General features: G+C 41.1%; 1 protein-coding gene across 1 annotated transcript in view; it reads right to left on the bottom strand.

Moving 5' to 3' along the window:
- Positions 1-15878, bottom strand: part of GUCY2C (guanylate cyclase 2C) — a 576500-nt gene that overhangs the window by 213361 nt on the left and 347261 nt on the right. The window contains exon 19 of the mRNA XM_044302403.1: positions 15656-15744. Coding sequence (XP_044158338.1) covers positions 15656-15744 — 89 coding nt within the window. The remainder of the gene's footprint in view (positions 1-15655; positions 15745-15878) is intronic.

The raw sequence follows: 15878 nt of genomic DNA, 5'->3' as shown, positions 1-15878 counted from the left end.
TCCACATGCGGTGGGACTGCTCCCCCAATGAAGAACATGCTACAGTGTTTGGGGTTTGAGCAGTTCCCCAATACTTGCCACTATATTTCTATGATTTAGTTCTTTATCTACTTCCATATACCTTCCTTCTTTTGTTTTTAATTTGGTAACTCCTTGTTTTAGTTTCCTTTTTTCATTTATGTATCTGAAGAATGCCTTATCGCCTTTTTTATTGACTGAGCTAATTTCTCTTCTGCCTGTGCTTTAGAAGCTCTTATAACTTGTTTGGCCTCTCTCTGCCTAATCTTATAAATTTGCCTGTCATCCTCATTTTATTTTATTTTATAATTACTAAATGCTATATTAGTTTTTAATGATTTTGGACACTTCTGCTGAGTACCACAGTGGTCTCTTGCTTTTTTTGCTTTTACTGACAAGCCTAATGCAATTTTCAGTTGCCTTCTCCTGGACTCCATTGAAACTGTTCCAATCTGAGAGGGACTCGTATACCACTAATCTAATTTTAGAAAAGTCAGTTTTTCAAAAATCTAAAACTTTTGTTTTTGTGTGGTGTGACTCAGTCACTGTACTTATAGTAAACCACACTGACTGGTGATCACTAGATTCCAAGCTTTCCCCTACAGTAATATCAGATACCAAATTCCCATTTATGAATACTAAATCTAAAATGGCCTCCTTCCGGGTTGGCTCCTCAACTACTTGCTGTAGAGATAATCCCAGTAGGGAATTTAGAATATCTGTACTCCTGGCAGAACTAGCACTTTTGGTTTTCCAGTTTACATCAGGAAGATTAAAGTCTCCCATAATGATAACTTCCCCCTTCAATGTCATTTTAGCTATTTCCTCATCCAGTAGATCATCTAATTCTTTGACTTGGCTAGGTGGTTTATATATCACACCTACACAAGCTACCTTATGATTACCAAGCTGCAAGGTAACCCAAACTGACTCTAAATTGGTCTCGCTAAGGCTACTTTCACACTTGCGTTCAGAGCGGATCCGTCTGAGACTGATCCGCTCATATAATGCAGACGGTGGATCCGTTCAGAACGGATCCGTCTGCATTATATTGTAAAAAAAAATCAAAGTAGCCTCAGATGGATCCGTCCAGACTTTACATTGAAAGTCAATGGGGGACGGATCCATTTGAAAATTGAGCCATAGTGTGTCATATTCAAACGGATCCGTCCCCATTGACTTACATTGTAAGTCTGGACGGATCCGCTTGCCTCCGCACTGGCCAGGCGGACACCCGAACGCTGCAAGCAGCGTTCGGGTGTCCGCCTGCTGAGCAGAGCGGAGGCTGAACGCTGCCAGACTGATGCATTCTGAGCGGATCCACATCCACTCAGAATGCATTAGGGCTGGACAGATGCGTTCGGGGCCGCTTGTGAGCCCCTTCAAATGGAGCTCACAAGCGGACACCTGAACGCTGGTGTGAAAGTAGCCTAACTTGTATTAGATTTGATTTTATGCTATCTTTTACATACAGGGCCACCCCTCCCCCCTTCTTGCCTTCTATGTCTTTTCTATATAGAGAGAACCCTGGTATTGTTATAGCCCAGTCATTACTTCCATTGAACCACGTCTCAGTAACAGCCACTAAATCTATATTCTCAGATGCCATTATAGCCTCAATTCATTGATCTTATTCCCTAAACTGTGAGCATTTGTAGACAAGCTTGTCTCTGAGCTTGTCATTTCTTAACCTATGTGCTACTGGCATCTTCTGGCATTGTTCTGGGGGGCAGTTGGACTGCTGGATTGTCACTCTTTTGCCCCCCTTTCCTAGTTTAAATGCTCCTTAGCAAATACTTTGAAATGTTCACTGAGGACATTCGTTCCATTGAGAGAAAGATGCAAACCATCTTTCTTGTACAGTTCTTTTCCATTTCAACAAGAGCTAACATGAGACACAAAGCCAAACCCTTGGTTCAGCCACCATTCACCAAGCCATACGTTGAATTCCTTAATGCGCATCTTCCTGTCATGCTGAAGGTTATGCACAGGCAAAACTGCAGAGAATGAAACAGTTGATGCAACCTTTACCTTTGAAACTTCATTGCAAGCCAGATCATTTGTCCCAAGATGGACAATGACATCCACCTCCCTTTCCTGCTTTGCTTGGCTAACAATATTAAGGATATGTCATCTATCCCTGCTAGCGGTAGCACCAGGGAGAAATCTCACAACACCATTTTCCTCAAACTTCAAACCTCTTATGGTGGAATCGCCCACCAACAGCTGCTTACTATCAAAGCACAACAATTCCTGCACAGAACCAGGTCTGCCATTTTAAAGAGGGGAAAGATTTTAACCAAATAAATCTTACGTGTTTAGATTGTATCCACCTCCAGATTACCTCCTGAGTATCTCCTGAATATCTCCAATGCACTTATAAATGCTGCACTTGGAAAAATCAGCAAGCTATAATTAGGTAAGCTAATACTATGTGGCTATAGATACACACACTCCCACAAAAGCTCCTCACCCAACAACAAATTTAACACCTTAATCACCTATGCTCATTTGCAATCAGACAATAGTGATAACCTGTCTAACAGATTCCTTACCTGTTTTGAAACACAGTGTCTGAGTATCCACCAGAAACACTGCTGAAGTTCTGCTACAGTGGAAGATCTCTAAGTTAGTCTAAGTTAGTCTCCTGAATATCTCCAATGCACTTATAAAAATCAACCCTTGGAAAATCAGCAAGCTATAATTAAGCAAGCTAATGCTATGTGGCTATTTATCCTGCAATCCATATACTAGTTTAATAGCTCTTCTACTGAATGGAGTTATTTAAACATGGTGGCGGTATATCACAGTTTGTTACAAATAAGAACGGTAATGTTTGAAATGCGTTAACAAGAGGGGAAAGTGGAGATATTGTTCACTGGATGTATTCTCAAGGAATATGAATAAAGACCAAAGCGACTTGAAAGAATCTGTTCATGCTGGACATTTTTTATTTTTTTCCGCTATGAATATATATATATAGCACTATATTCAAAATATTCTCAAATTCTCGATGTGCCGATATTCGCACTAAAAATGTACTTTTTTAATCTTCGTGCTCAATATTTGGTGGAAACAGGTATATCGAACCCTTTAATCAGTATTTTGTTGAAGCAGGTATATCGCAGGCCTCAATCAATATTTGCTGGAGACAGGTATATCAAACCCCTTAATCAGTATTTTGTGGAAGCAGATATATCGCAGCCCTCAATCAGTATTTTGTGGAAGAAGATATATCAAACCCCTTAATCAGTATCTTGTGGAAACAGGTATATTGAACCGCCTAATCGGTATTTTGTGGAAGCAGATATGTCGCAGGCCTCAGTAAATATTTAGTAGAAACGGGTTTATCAAACTCCTTAATCAGTATTTTGTGGAAGCAGGTATATTGCTGGCCTCAATCAATATTTTGTGGAAACAGGTATATGGAACCCCTCAATCAATACTTGGTGGAAACAGGTATATCGAACCCCTTAATCGGTATTTTGTGGAAGCAGGTATATTGCAGGCCTCAATCAATATTTGGTGTATACATGTATATTGAACCCCTTAATCGGTATTTTGTGGAAGCAGGTATATCGCAGGCCTCAATCAATATTTGGTGGAAACAGGTATATCGAACCCCTAAATCTGTATTTTGTGGAAGCAGGTATATTGCTTGCCTCAATCAATATTTGGTGGAAAAAGGTATATCGAACCCCTTAATCAGTATTTTGCGGAAGCAGGTATATCGCAGGCCTCAATCAATATTTGGTGGAAACAGGTATATCGAACCCTTTAATCAGTATTTTGTGGATGCAGGGATATCGCAACACTCATTCAATATTTGGTGGAAGCAGGTATATCAAACCCCTTAATCAGTATTTTGTGGAAGCAGGTATATCACACCCCTCAATTATTTTTTTTGCCACAACAGTTATATTACACCACCATGTTTATTTGGGGCAACAGGTATATCACAGCCCTCAATCAGTATTTTGTGGAAGAAGGTATATTACACCCCTCAATCAGTTTTTTTGGGGGCAACAGGTATATCAGACTCGTTGCAAATAGTTGTTCCAATAGCACTTGTCCCTCTATATAGCTGCGGTATTGCAGCAGAACCGCACACAACTGCTGCACAATACAAATGCACTATATACTTTGTATGTTAGAAATTATATTATAGGTATATCACACCCCTCAATCATTATTTTTTGAGGCAACAGGTATATCACACCAGTTGCAATTAGTTGTTCAAATAGCGTTTGTCCCTCTATATAGCTGCGGTATCGCAGCAGAACCACACACAACTGCTGCACAATACAATTGCACTATAATATCCTTCTATATTAGAAAGTATATTATAAGTATTTCACACCCGTAAGTATATAATATCACACCTAATCGATAGCACACTTATACCAGTCCTTAAAAGGACTTTTGTGGCCCTATTAGCTAGCATTTGGTGTTCCTAATAGCCTGTTCCTGTTCCACAAAGCAACTTCTCCCTACACTGGCAAAACACAGAATGTAAAATGGCTGCCAGATTGTGTTCTTTTATAGGGTGGGGGTGTGCCCATGTGCTGAAACATCTCAATTTGCTGTTCTGTCCCACTTGATGTGTAATGGGTCAAAGTTCAGCACAATGCAAAAGAATATGGCGCCAGCGGACATCACCATATGTTCATGTTCGGCGACTCACAAACACGCAAAGTTTGATGCGAAACGACAGCCGGGTGAAGAACAAGGCCATCTATACTATTTAACATGCGAGGACTTGCATGTAGAGTAAAAGGATTCTGGAGCTATTGCTATAAAACAGCTAGAATATGGCTGTAGTATGGATGAGCATTATTTGCTGACGATAAAAAAAGAACAGAACAATAAAATAAAAAAACAATAAAGACAGCAATAACATTGAAAATAAATTTCTCCTTGATTTACATAAATGAGCTAAATCAAGAATCCATCAATGTCTAATAGGATTGGTTGAGAGAAGAAGTCAGACCATTTTCAAGTGGCGCTGATGCAGAAACGTACTCCGTGCTAAAATGTTACCATGGAAGGTAATCTTTTATTCAAAAGGTCAACGCGTTTCAGGGGCGAACTGCTCCCTTCATCAGGACAGTAAAACTTTTACATGTGAACATATGTTTTGTCATCCTTTCTTATATATACTTCGTTTGACTGCGCTGTGCAGAAACACAGGGGACGGGGCGGGAAAGAGTGGGGTGTTGCTGGGATACCGTGACCTCCTTACAAACAGGAGTTAGCCAATGATCGTGTTGCGAGGGCGGGATGGGGGCGGGAAAGGGTGAGGTGTCACTGAGATACAGTGACCTCCTTCCAAATGGGAGTTAGTCAATGGTCATGTTTTGAGGGCGGGACTGGTCGTCAGCTGGTTGCCAGGTTTATGGTGGGCGCTGTTTATATCAGATGTCATGCCTCCGAGTGACGTGTAAGGGGCGTATATCAACGTGGTCACGTGATTTCTATTGTGAAGTATGGTGGGGCGTGCCTGCTGGATCCACAAGGGGCGGTCATGTGCCTCCGATCACATGACCGGCGTTCGCTTGATTTGTTTATAACTGGGATAGGGGAGGATAATACACCCAGGATGATGTGACAGGTGTATTCGCTGTGGGAGGGATGTACATGCCGTCTCATATGTTCAGTAGCTGTCGCTAGGAAAAATAGAAGTAAGTAAAAAAAATATCGAAACGTAGCATGTATCATTGAGATCTGGTTATCTGGTATAAAATACTATATTACAGAGGCTGTGCATGTGCAGAAATAAATGGGATATAAGGCTCAACAATTCTATTTTTGACTGTATCTGGTAGTCCTGTGAGATTAATATTAATACATTAGAAGCAGAGACAGATAAAGTATACTTGCGTCTCAGATAAAATAGGTGAATACAATAATAATAATAGTAAAAATATATTAATAAAAATAATACTAATATTAATTAAAAAAAAAAAAAAAAATAGATGGGGGGAATATATATATCTACTGAAATAATAAATTATCATATAAAGGTACATGAAAACTCCTATGTGTATATACATACATGTGTATAAAAACAGTGTTTGGCCGCTGGGTCTATCCGGGTGTTTCTATAATGGCATGCATTATAGTACAGTCTCACTCATCTCGTTTAGTCCGTATGGACTCAAGGTGTCCAATTGGTAGATCCAATAGACCTCTCTTCTCTGGAGGATACTGAATCTGTTATATGGGTTATCCGGTATATAGTCAATGGGAGTAAACGTTAGTTTATGTTTATTTATTTTCTTCAGGTGTAGTTGCGCAGTGTGGCGAAATACTATGTTTTGGGCATAGTTTTTGTATGTTATGTCTATGTTAGTTGACCCTGCAATGTAATGCTTGTGTTGTACGGCCTACATACTGGAAGCCGCATTCACATTCAATTAGGTATATCACGTAGATGCTCTTACAGGTTAGGTAGTGTTTTATTGGGAAAGTAGTACATTTTTTTGTGGAGCTGAACATTTTCTTATTATGTGTGATATTGCAGCAGAGACAGCGTCTTGTGGCGCATTTAAAACTGCCCACAGATTCCTTAATGGAAAGTGTAGTAGCCAACTTTCCCATCTCCTTTTGCATTTGTGTCCGTTTCCGAGTTGCACTTTCCAAACAAAACTTAAATACTTAACTAAGACTCCTTTTCCCAATTCCACTTTCACTAAAACACAACCGTTTACCCACCCAAGACTATCTGAAGCCGAGGAGAATAAAACTGAAAAACCTGGACTCTCCAGAATTTAGTGTGAAGCTTGAGTTTGCGTTATTACCTTTAAATGAGCCTTTGATACAACGTTAATAAACAACAACCTACGGCTCAACATAGAATACTATCTCATTTTATAGTAATAGATTAATGTTTGTCAATTATTCCTTTACTATCTTGTTAATTAACTGTAACACATCTGTAACAACTTAAATGACAATACAAATGTAACCAATCATTCTACCATTAATGTACTGTAACAACTTGCCAAGAAATTACAAATTTTATGTTTCTAACCATAAATTACCTTTATGTTTTAAGTGTACTTACACTAAGAAAATCCTAATAAAAACTATATTTGAAAGATTCCTTAATGGTTGTATTTCTAGTTTTTGTGTGTTTTTTTTTTTTTTTGTTTGCTTGGGGGCTAAGGCGCTTTTTATTGTGGGTGCTCTTCTGTAAATGATCACAGGTTTTTTCGGGAGGTATTTCTCAAGATATGGATCCTGCTTCAGAATATGCCAGTGTTTGGCCAGTATTGTGCGGATCGTTTTATTAGAAGTATTGTATTGTGTGATTAGATTTAGATGTTTCAAATGTTTATCCGCTTGTTCTTCAACTGCACTCGTTAAGTATTCTTTTTGCATATTTTTTTAGTCTCTTTTGGTATGCGTCTTTTAGTAGTTTACTTGGGTAGCCTTTATCGGTGAACCTTTTTTGTATGATTTTTGCTTGTTCCTTAAAAACAGCGTTCTCTGTGCAATTATGTCTTATGCATTTGTATTGGCTGTATGGTACATTCTGAAGCCATTTTTTATGGTGGAAACTCTTATAATGTATATAACTATTGGTGTCAACTTGTTTGAAATATATTTTTTGGTTGTAAGAATGTTATTTCAAATGGTGATGGAAATGTCCAGAAAGTCTATTTGTTTTTTTTGGTAATTTGGGGTAAAGGTAATCCACAATTTGTATTATTAAGTTTCTCGTGAAATTTTAGAGCTTAACACTCATCACCATCCCAGATAATAAAGATATCGTCTATATACCTTTTGTAGTAGACGATCTGCTTATTAACAATGTGCGTATTCTCAAAGTGGCCCATGAATATATTTGCGAAAGCTGGTGCCACTTTCGTACCTATCGCAGTACCACAGCATTGATGATATGTAGTGCCGTTGTAAACAAAAAAAATTTTTCAAAATATTTTCTACAATAAAACGTAAACTCTCCAATAAGAAATCAATCTTTGGTGGTTTTAGGATGGTATTGTTGCGTAGTGTAGCTTCCACGCATTCAATGCCTAAATTATATTCAATATGAATATAAACAATTGAATATAAAGCTGTAACGTCCATAGCAAATAATGCATAGGTGCTTTTCCATGTTATATTACTGATTTCTTCCATTAGCTGTCTCGAATCGTGTCTCGAACCTACCTACACGATTCGAGACACCTAATAGAAGACACCAAATAGACTTTCTAGACATTTCCATCACCATTAGAAATAACATTCTTGCAACAAAAACATATTTCAAACAAGTTAACACCAATAGTTATATACATTATAAGAGTGTACCATACAGCCAATACAAACGCATAAGACGTTATTGCACAGAGAACTCTGTTTTTAAGGAACAAGCAAAAATCATACAAAAAAGGTTCACCGATAAAGGCTACCCAAGTAAACTACTAAAATATGCATACCAAAAGAGACAAAAAAAAACTGTGATCATTTACAGAAACCTGTGATCATTTACTGAAGAGCACCGACAATAAAAAGCGCCTTAGCCCCAAGCAAACAAAAAAAAAACACACAAAAACTAGAAATACAACCATTAAGGAATCTGTGGGCAGTTTTAAATGCGCCACAAGACGCTGTCTCTGCTGCAATATGATCACGCATAATAAGACAATTTTCAGCTCCACAAAAAATGGTACTACTTTCCCAATAAAACACCACCTAACCTGTAAGAGCATCTACGTGATGTACCTAATTGAATGTTAATGCGGCCTCCAGTATGTAGGCCGTACAACACAAGCATTACATTGCAGGTTCAACCAGCATAGACATAACATACAAAACCTATGCCCAAAACATAGTATTTCGCGACACTGCGCAACTACACCTGAAACCCCCCCCCCCATAAACTAACGATTACTCCCATTGACTATATACCGGATAACCCATATAACAGATTCAGTATCCTCCAGAGAAGAGAGGTCTATTGGATCTACCAATTGGACACCTTGAGTCCATATGGACTAAACGAGATGAGTGAGACTGTACTATAATGCATGCCATTATAGAAACACTCGGATAGACCCAGCGGCCAAACACTGTTTTTATACACATGTATGTATATACACATAGGAGTTTTCATGTACCTTTATATGAGTGAGACTATACTATAATGCATGCCAGACCCAGCGGCCAAACACTGTTTTTATACACATGTATGTATATACTGTGGGGGTTTTAACTCCGTCACTGTGCACACATACACGCATGTCAGTTCCCTCTTCACCACAGGCAGTGTTTATTTCAGCAAACAAAAGTAAACCTGTCCAAACTTTAGCTTTAAGCTTTCTTCAGCCCACAAATATTGCTTAACATAAAGTCCCACATTTTGTGTTCAGTCCAAATCAGGTAACAACAATATGATCTCACCACTCTCTGGGGTCTTTCAAAGACCAAATCCTCCCTCTTAGCTTGTTCAGCTTTAGTTAGCCTGTGCACACTTGATCTCCTCAGCTGAGATTCCCACATCCTTTTTAACCACACAGTAGGAAAACCCTGGATGGAGTACAGAAGTGACCTGTTCCACCCAAGCTCTCTGGTCACTCCTAAAACCCAGACCCAAAATCCACTTTAATGAAAACCTCTCAGCAACCTAATGTTACTGGTATACTTATTATTTCTGGGAATTATATCACTGAGGCATACATTTTCAGTGAGACGTACTGACCATCCACGATTTTTCCCCTCTGGGCTACTACATACCCTCTGCCTAAAGCCGAGGGGCTGGGCACCTGTTACCATCAAACAATGTACCTTTGATAAGGCATCGGCATTCCCATGCAACTTCCCTGGCCTGTGTTCTATATAAAAATTGAAATCCTGTAATGTCAGAAACCATCTCGTTACTCTGGCATTACTTCCCTTTTTCTCAGACATCCACTTTAGTGGTGCATGATCTGAAACTAATCTGAACCTCCTACCCAGTAGATAATATCTAAGGGAGTCCAATGCCCACTTTATCGCCAAACATTCTTTTTCCATAATAGAATATTTTTTTTCGCAGGGGGTAAGTTTTCGGCTCAGGTATAACACCGGGTGTTCTTCCCTTCTAACCTCTTCGGACATCACAGCACCTAGACCTACCTCTGAGGCATCTGTCTGCACTATGAATTCCTTACTAAAATCTGGGGCCGCTAATACTGGCTGCTGACACAACTGTAGCTTAAGCTCATTAAATGCCTGTTCTGCTTCCGGGGTCCATCTAGCCATGACTGACTTTGTACCTTTTGTAAGCTCCGTTAGCGGAGCAGCTATTGTAGAAAAATTGGGCACAAATCGTCTGTAATAGCCCACTATTCCCCCAAAAACTTTTATCAGTTTTTTTGTAAGTGGACGGGGCCAGGTTTGAATTGCTTCCACTTTGTTAATCTGGGGTTTAATCAGCCCTCTCCCTACTATATACCTGAGATATCTGGCCTCTTCCATACCCATGGCACATTTTTGGGGGTTTATGGTGAATCCGGGTGTTCTTAGGGAATCTAGTATGGCTTGAACTTTACCCAGGTGACTCTCCCAATCTGGGCTAAAGATGACGATATCGTCCAGGTATGCAGCTGCATACTTTTTGTGAGGGCCTAAGATCCTGTCCATAGCCCTTTGAAACATAGCTGGGGCACCTTCTAAACCGAATGGCATCATTACATATTGGTAACACCCTTCAGGTGTGGAAAAGGCAGTCTTTTCTTTAGCATCCTTTGATAGAGGGATCTGCCAATACCCTTTTGTTAGGTCTAACGTAGTAATATACCGCGCTGGACTTAACCTCTCAATGAGTTCGTCTACTCTTGGCATAGGGTAGGCATCGAACTCCGAAGCCTCATTGAGTTTTCTGTAATCATTGCAGAACCGCCATTACCCAGATGGTTTTGGTACCAAAACTATTGGACTGGACCACCCACTTTGGGACTCCTCAATCACTCCTAGCTCTAACATCCTTTTGATCTCTTGTGATATTACTTCCTTATGAGCCTCAGGGATTCTATAGGGTTTTATGTTTACCCGAACATGTGGTTTTTTTCGAATCTCGTGCTCAATACAATTAGTGAGACCTGGCAAATCTGAGAACAAATCTCTATTTTGTTGTAGCAGTTCCTTGCATTGCTGTTTTGGGGATTTGGAGAGGGTCTCTGCAATTGTGACATCCTGACTGTTACTTTTATCCTCTACCACCAAACAGGTCATTTCCAGGGAGTTTCGATCTTTCCACGGTTTTAACAAGTTCACATGATACAACTCAATGGTTTTCTTTTCCCAGGCTGGTGAACTTAGTAGTTAACTTCCCCAACTTTCTCAACCACCTCCTAAGGCCCCTGCCACTTAGCTAGGAATTTGCTTTCCACCGTGAGTACCAAAACTAGCACTCGGTCCCCTGGACTGAACTGCCTAACCTTGGCTGCCCTGTTATACACTCGAGCTTGGTTATCTTGAGCCTTCAGAAGATGTTCTTTTACTATGGGCATGACCTTAAATATCCTCTCTTGCATTTGTGCAATGTGTTCCACTACACTTTTATATGGGGTAGTCTCATTTTCCCAGGTTTCCTTTGCCACATCTAGTAACCTCCGAGGGTGCCGAGCATATAATAATTCAAAAGGCGAAAACCCAGTGGAGGTTTGAGGAACCTCTCTAATAGAGAACAGTAGGTATGGTAGCAGACAGTCCCAATCACGACCATCCTTCTCTACCAACATACTCTTAAGTGTTTTATTAAAACGTTCTACTAGACCGTCTATCTGCGGATGATATACTGATGTTCGCAGTTGTTTAATTTTTAACATCCGACATAACTCTTTCATGACTTTAGACATGAACGGTGTTTCCTGATCAGTTAATATCTCTTTTGGTATACCAGTTCTGGCAAACATCTGGAACAACTCTCTCGCTATGTTTTTTGACAAGGTATTTCTTAAAGGGACTGCTTCCGGGTATCTGGTGGCATAGTCTACTACCACCAAAATATACTAATGACCTCTAGCTGACTTTACTAGGGGTCCTACGAGGTCCATTGCAATCCGTTCAAATAGAACTTCAATGATTGGCAGAGGGACCAAAGGACTTTTGAAATGAGGGACAGGGGCTGATACCTGGCAGGTGGGACCCGACTGGCAATCGTCAGCTATTTCCTTATAACACCCTGGCCAATAAAATCACTGCAGAATCCGTTCTTGGGTTTTATCTGCCCCCAAGTGCCCCCCTAAAACATGCAAGTGGGCCATCCTTAATACCACTTGTCGATAAGGACTGGGTACTAGCAGTTGTTCCATTACTTCATCCCTCCTTTTGGTCACTCTATACAACATATCATTGTTTATAGCGTAGTTGGGAAACTGATTATCAGCCCCTGGACCCAGATCCCTGAGCTGTGCCTCTCCAAAATTGTCCCGAGACACCTCAAGATCCAGGACATCGGTCTCAGGGGTTAATTCCTCGTCCTCCTCACCTAACATCACCGCTAATGGAGACCCTGATATAGCCCCAGGACACTCCAATACCTCTCCCACCACATCACAACTAGAATGCTCAGTACTTGACAGTTTCATCAGGATCTTAGCGTTAGCCCACAGGTCCCAGAACAGCGGGAAGTCTCTTCCCAGTATCATCGGGTGCAGTAAGTCCTTCACAACTCCCACCTCATGCAGTACAGTACCACACATAGTGTTTATGGACACCTGACTGACAGGATAATCCCGTGTGTCTCCATGGATGTATAACACTCCCACATGCTTTTCAGGATTTAATACGTGAAGCACCATGGATGTCATCAAAGTGACCAAACTGCCGGAGTCCAAGAGGGCAGTCACAATAACACTGTTCACGGTCACTTGGCACACCTGGGGTCCTTCCTGGGCTTGGGTAACTGCACTGCACACAGGATGTGCAAAAAGAGAATATGGTTGGCCGACACCGTACTAAATGGGCTCGGGAGACAAAGGGCAGTGCGCTGCTAAATGTCCAGGAGCCTGACATCTTCAACAGATAATGGGGCCGGTCTGGACTCAGGTTCCAGTCTCTAACTTTTCCTTAACCTGGGTTTTCCAGTTGGGTCCGGTTTGTAGTCCTTTCTTGGGGAACCCATTCCCGTTCTTAGACCCGCGATATGGCCGTCTCAACCCCCCTTATTTTCCAGGGAGTCCTCCACGCTGATATACCTTTCTACGAGGCCCCAATTCATCCGCAGTCTGGGGGTTTCCCTGGGAAACCCAACATTGTATGGGTTTTGGCAGTGTATGGAGGAACCGGTCCATGACCACTTTTTCCACCATTTGAGCTGGGAAGGATGATTCTGGCTGTAACCATTTTTTGTACCAGGTGGAACAGATCGAACATTTGGGACCTGGGAGGCTTATCTTGGCAAAACTCCCAGCTGTGAACACGCTGCGCTCGGACTGCACCAGTCACCCCCTGCCGAGCAAAAATTTCTGCTTTTAGCTTGCCGTATTCTTTAGCATCTTGCAGGGTTAAATCATAATAGGTTTTCTAAGGTTCTCCTGTTAAATATGGCACCAATACTTCTGCCCACTGCTCGGATGGGAGACTCTCCCTTTCTGACACCCTTTCAAATACAGACAGGTACGCCTCAACGTCGTACTCAGGTGTAATTTTTTAAAAAGTTTCACTTACATATTTTCAGGCTTAAACACTGCCATTTTGACTGGGAAGGCTAACCCCCGTCTGAGATTTGACGTCCTCAGTCAATACAGACATCTGTCGTATCAGTAGCTGATTTGTCTCTTGCTGGGCTTGCATAGCCTCCATATGGGCTTTCTGCTGTTGAGCAGTAGCCTGTTGCTGCAGCAAGTTAGCCTGCACCAATTGCTTTACTAAATCATCCATGGTTGGATGTTCAGACTGTAATTTCGTAGCAGTTTTTACCCAGGACATTTACCTCCTACAACTGCCGGTGGCTGCGAGTGCTAGGAGCGTTGTGCCCGCATCCTCCAGCAATTGTGGGGGTTTTAACTCTGTCACTGTGCACACAGACACACATGTCAGTTCACTCTTCACCACAGGCAGTGTTTATTTCAGCAAACAAATATTGCATAACATAAAGTCCCACAATTTGTGTTCAGTCCAAATCAGGTAACAACAATATGATCTCACCACTCTCTGGGGTCTTTCAGAGACCAAATCCTCCCTCTTAGCTTGTTCAGCTTTAGTTAGCCTGTGCACACTTGAACTCCTCAGCTGAGATTCCCACATCCTTTTTAACCACACAGTAGGAAAACCCTGGATGGAGTACGGGAGTGACCTGTCCCACCCAAGCTCTCTGGTCACTCCTAAAACTCGGACCCAAAATCCACTTTAATGAAAACCTCCCAGCAACCTAATGTTACTGGTATACTTATTTCCGGGAATTATATCACTGAGGGATACATTCTCAGTGAGACGTACTGGCCATCCACGATTCTCCCCTCTGGGCTACTACAATACACATAGGGGTTTTCATGTACCTTTATATGATAATTTATTATTTCAGTAGATATATATATTCCCCCCATCTATTGTTTTTTATTTTTTTATTATTATTATTTTTATTAATATATTTATTGTATTCACCTATTTTATCTGAGACGCAAGTATTCTTTATATGTCTCCGCTTCTAATATATTAATATTAATCTCACTAGACTACCAGATACAGTCAAAAATAGAAGTGTTGAGCCTTATATCCCATTTATTTCTGCACATGTACAGCCTCTGTAATATAGTATTTTATACCAGATAACCAGATCTCAATGATACATGCTACGTTTCGATATTTTTTTTTACTTACTTCTATTTTTCCCCTTGTGGATCCAACAGGCACGCCCCACCATACGTCACAATAGAAATCACGTGACTGCGTTGATATACGCCCCTTACACGTCACTCGGAGGCATGACATCTGATATAAACACCGCCCACCATAAACCTGGCAACCAGCTGACGACCAGTCCCGCCCTCAAAACATGACCATTGGCTAACTCCCATTTGGAAGGAGGTCACTGTATCCCAGCGACACCTCACCCTTTCTCGCCCATCCCGCCCTCGCAACGCGATCATTGGCTAACTCCCATTTGGAAGGAGGTCACCTTCCAGCGACACCCACTTTCCCGCCCCCAATCCCACCCCGTCCTCGCCCCCTGTGTTTCTGCACATCGCGCTCAAACGAAGTGCATATAAGAAAAAATGACAAAACATATGTTCACATGTAAAAGTTTTATTGTCCTGATGAAGGGGGCAGTTCGCCCCTGAAACGCGTTGACCTTTTGAATAAAAGATTACCTTCCATGGTAACAATTTAGCACGGAGTACGTTTGTGCATCAGCGCCGCTTGAAAATGGTCTGAATTCTTCTCTCAACCAATCCTTCTCTATCCCATTGACCGTGAGCCATGGAAAAAGGGCACAGACCTGGGCAGCAGACGCAGAGTCTTCCCCGTAAGCTGGACGGGAATTTTCCAGCAAAGCGGTGTTGTGACTCATCACAACCCTGCATGGTAAACACAATCAGTGTATTTACATTAATATTGTCTGTAAGGTTCTACACACGAGGTGCTGCCTCCTTTTCTCTTCTTCTCTTCTATTTCAATGTCTAATAGAAATCCCTGTACTTCCTACCTCAATCTCCCACTCCTCAGCTGTGTCCAGGTGAAGGTCTGGTCGGAATGGACAGTCTCCATTATTCTTTTTCACTTTTTCAATTTTTTCTTTTGTTGATCATTGGTGAAGAAACACAACATACAATGAATTAATGCTCAGTTAGAATTAATAACTCATACTGGCAATTTTTTTCATTTTTTTTTTTTACCACAAGTTGAAGTAAACAGTTCTGAATGAATAT

The sequence above is a fragment of the Bufo gargarizans genome, chromosome 7 (genome assembly GCF_014858855.1).
Source record: "Bufo gargarizans isolate SCDJY-AF-19 chromosome 7, ASM1485885v1, whole genome shotgun sequence".
NCBI lineage: Eukaryota > Metazoa > Chordata > Amphibia > Anura > Bufonidae > Bufo > Bufo gargarizans.
The sequence above is the reverse complement of the archived record's forward strand: the minus strand, read 5'-3'. Positions and strand labels throughout refer to the sequence as shown.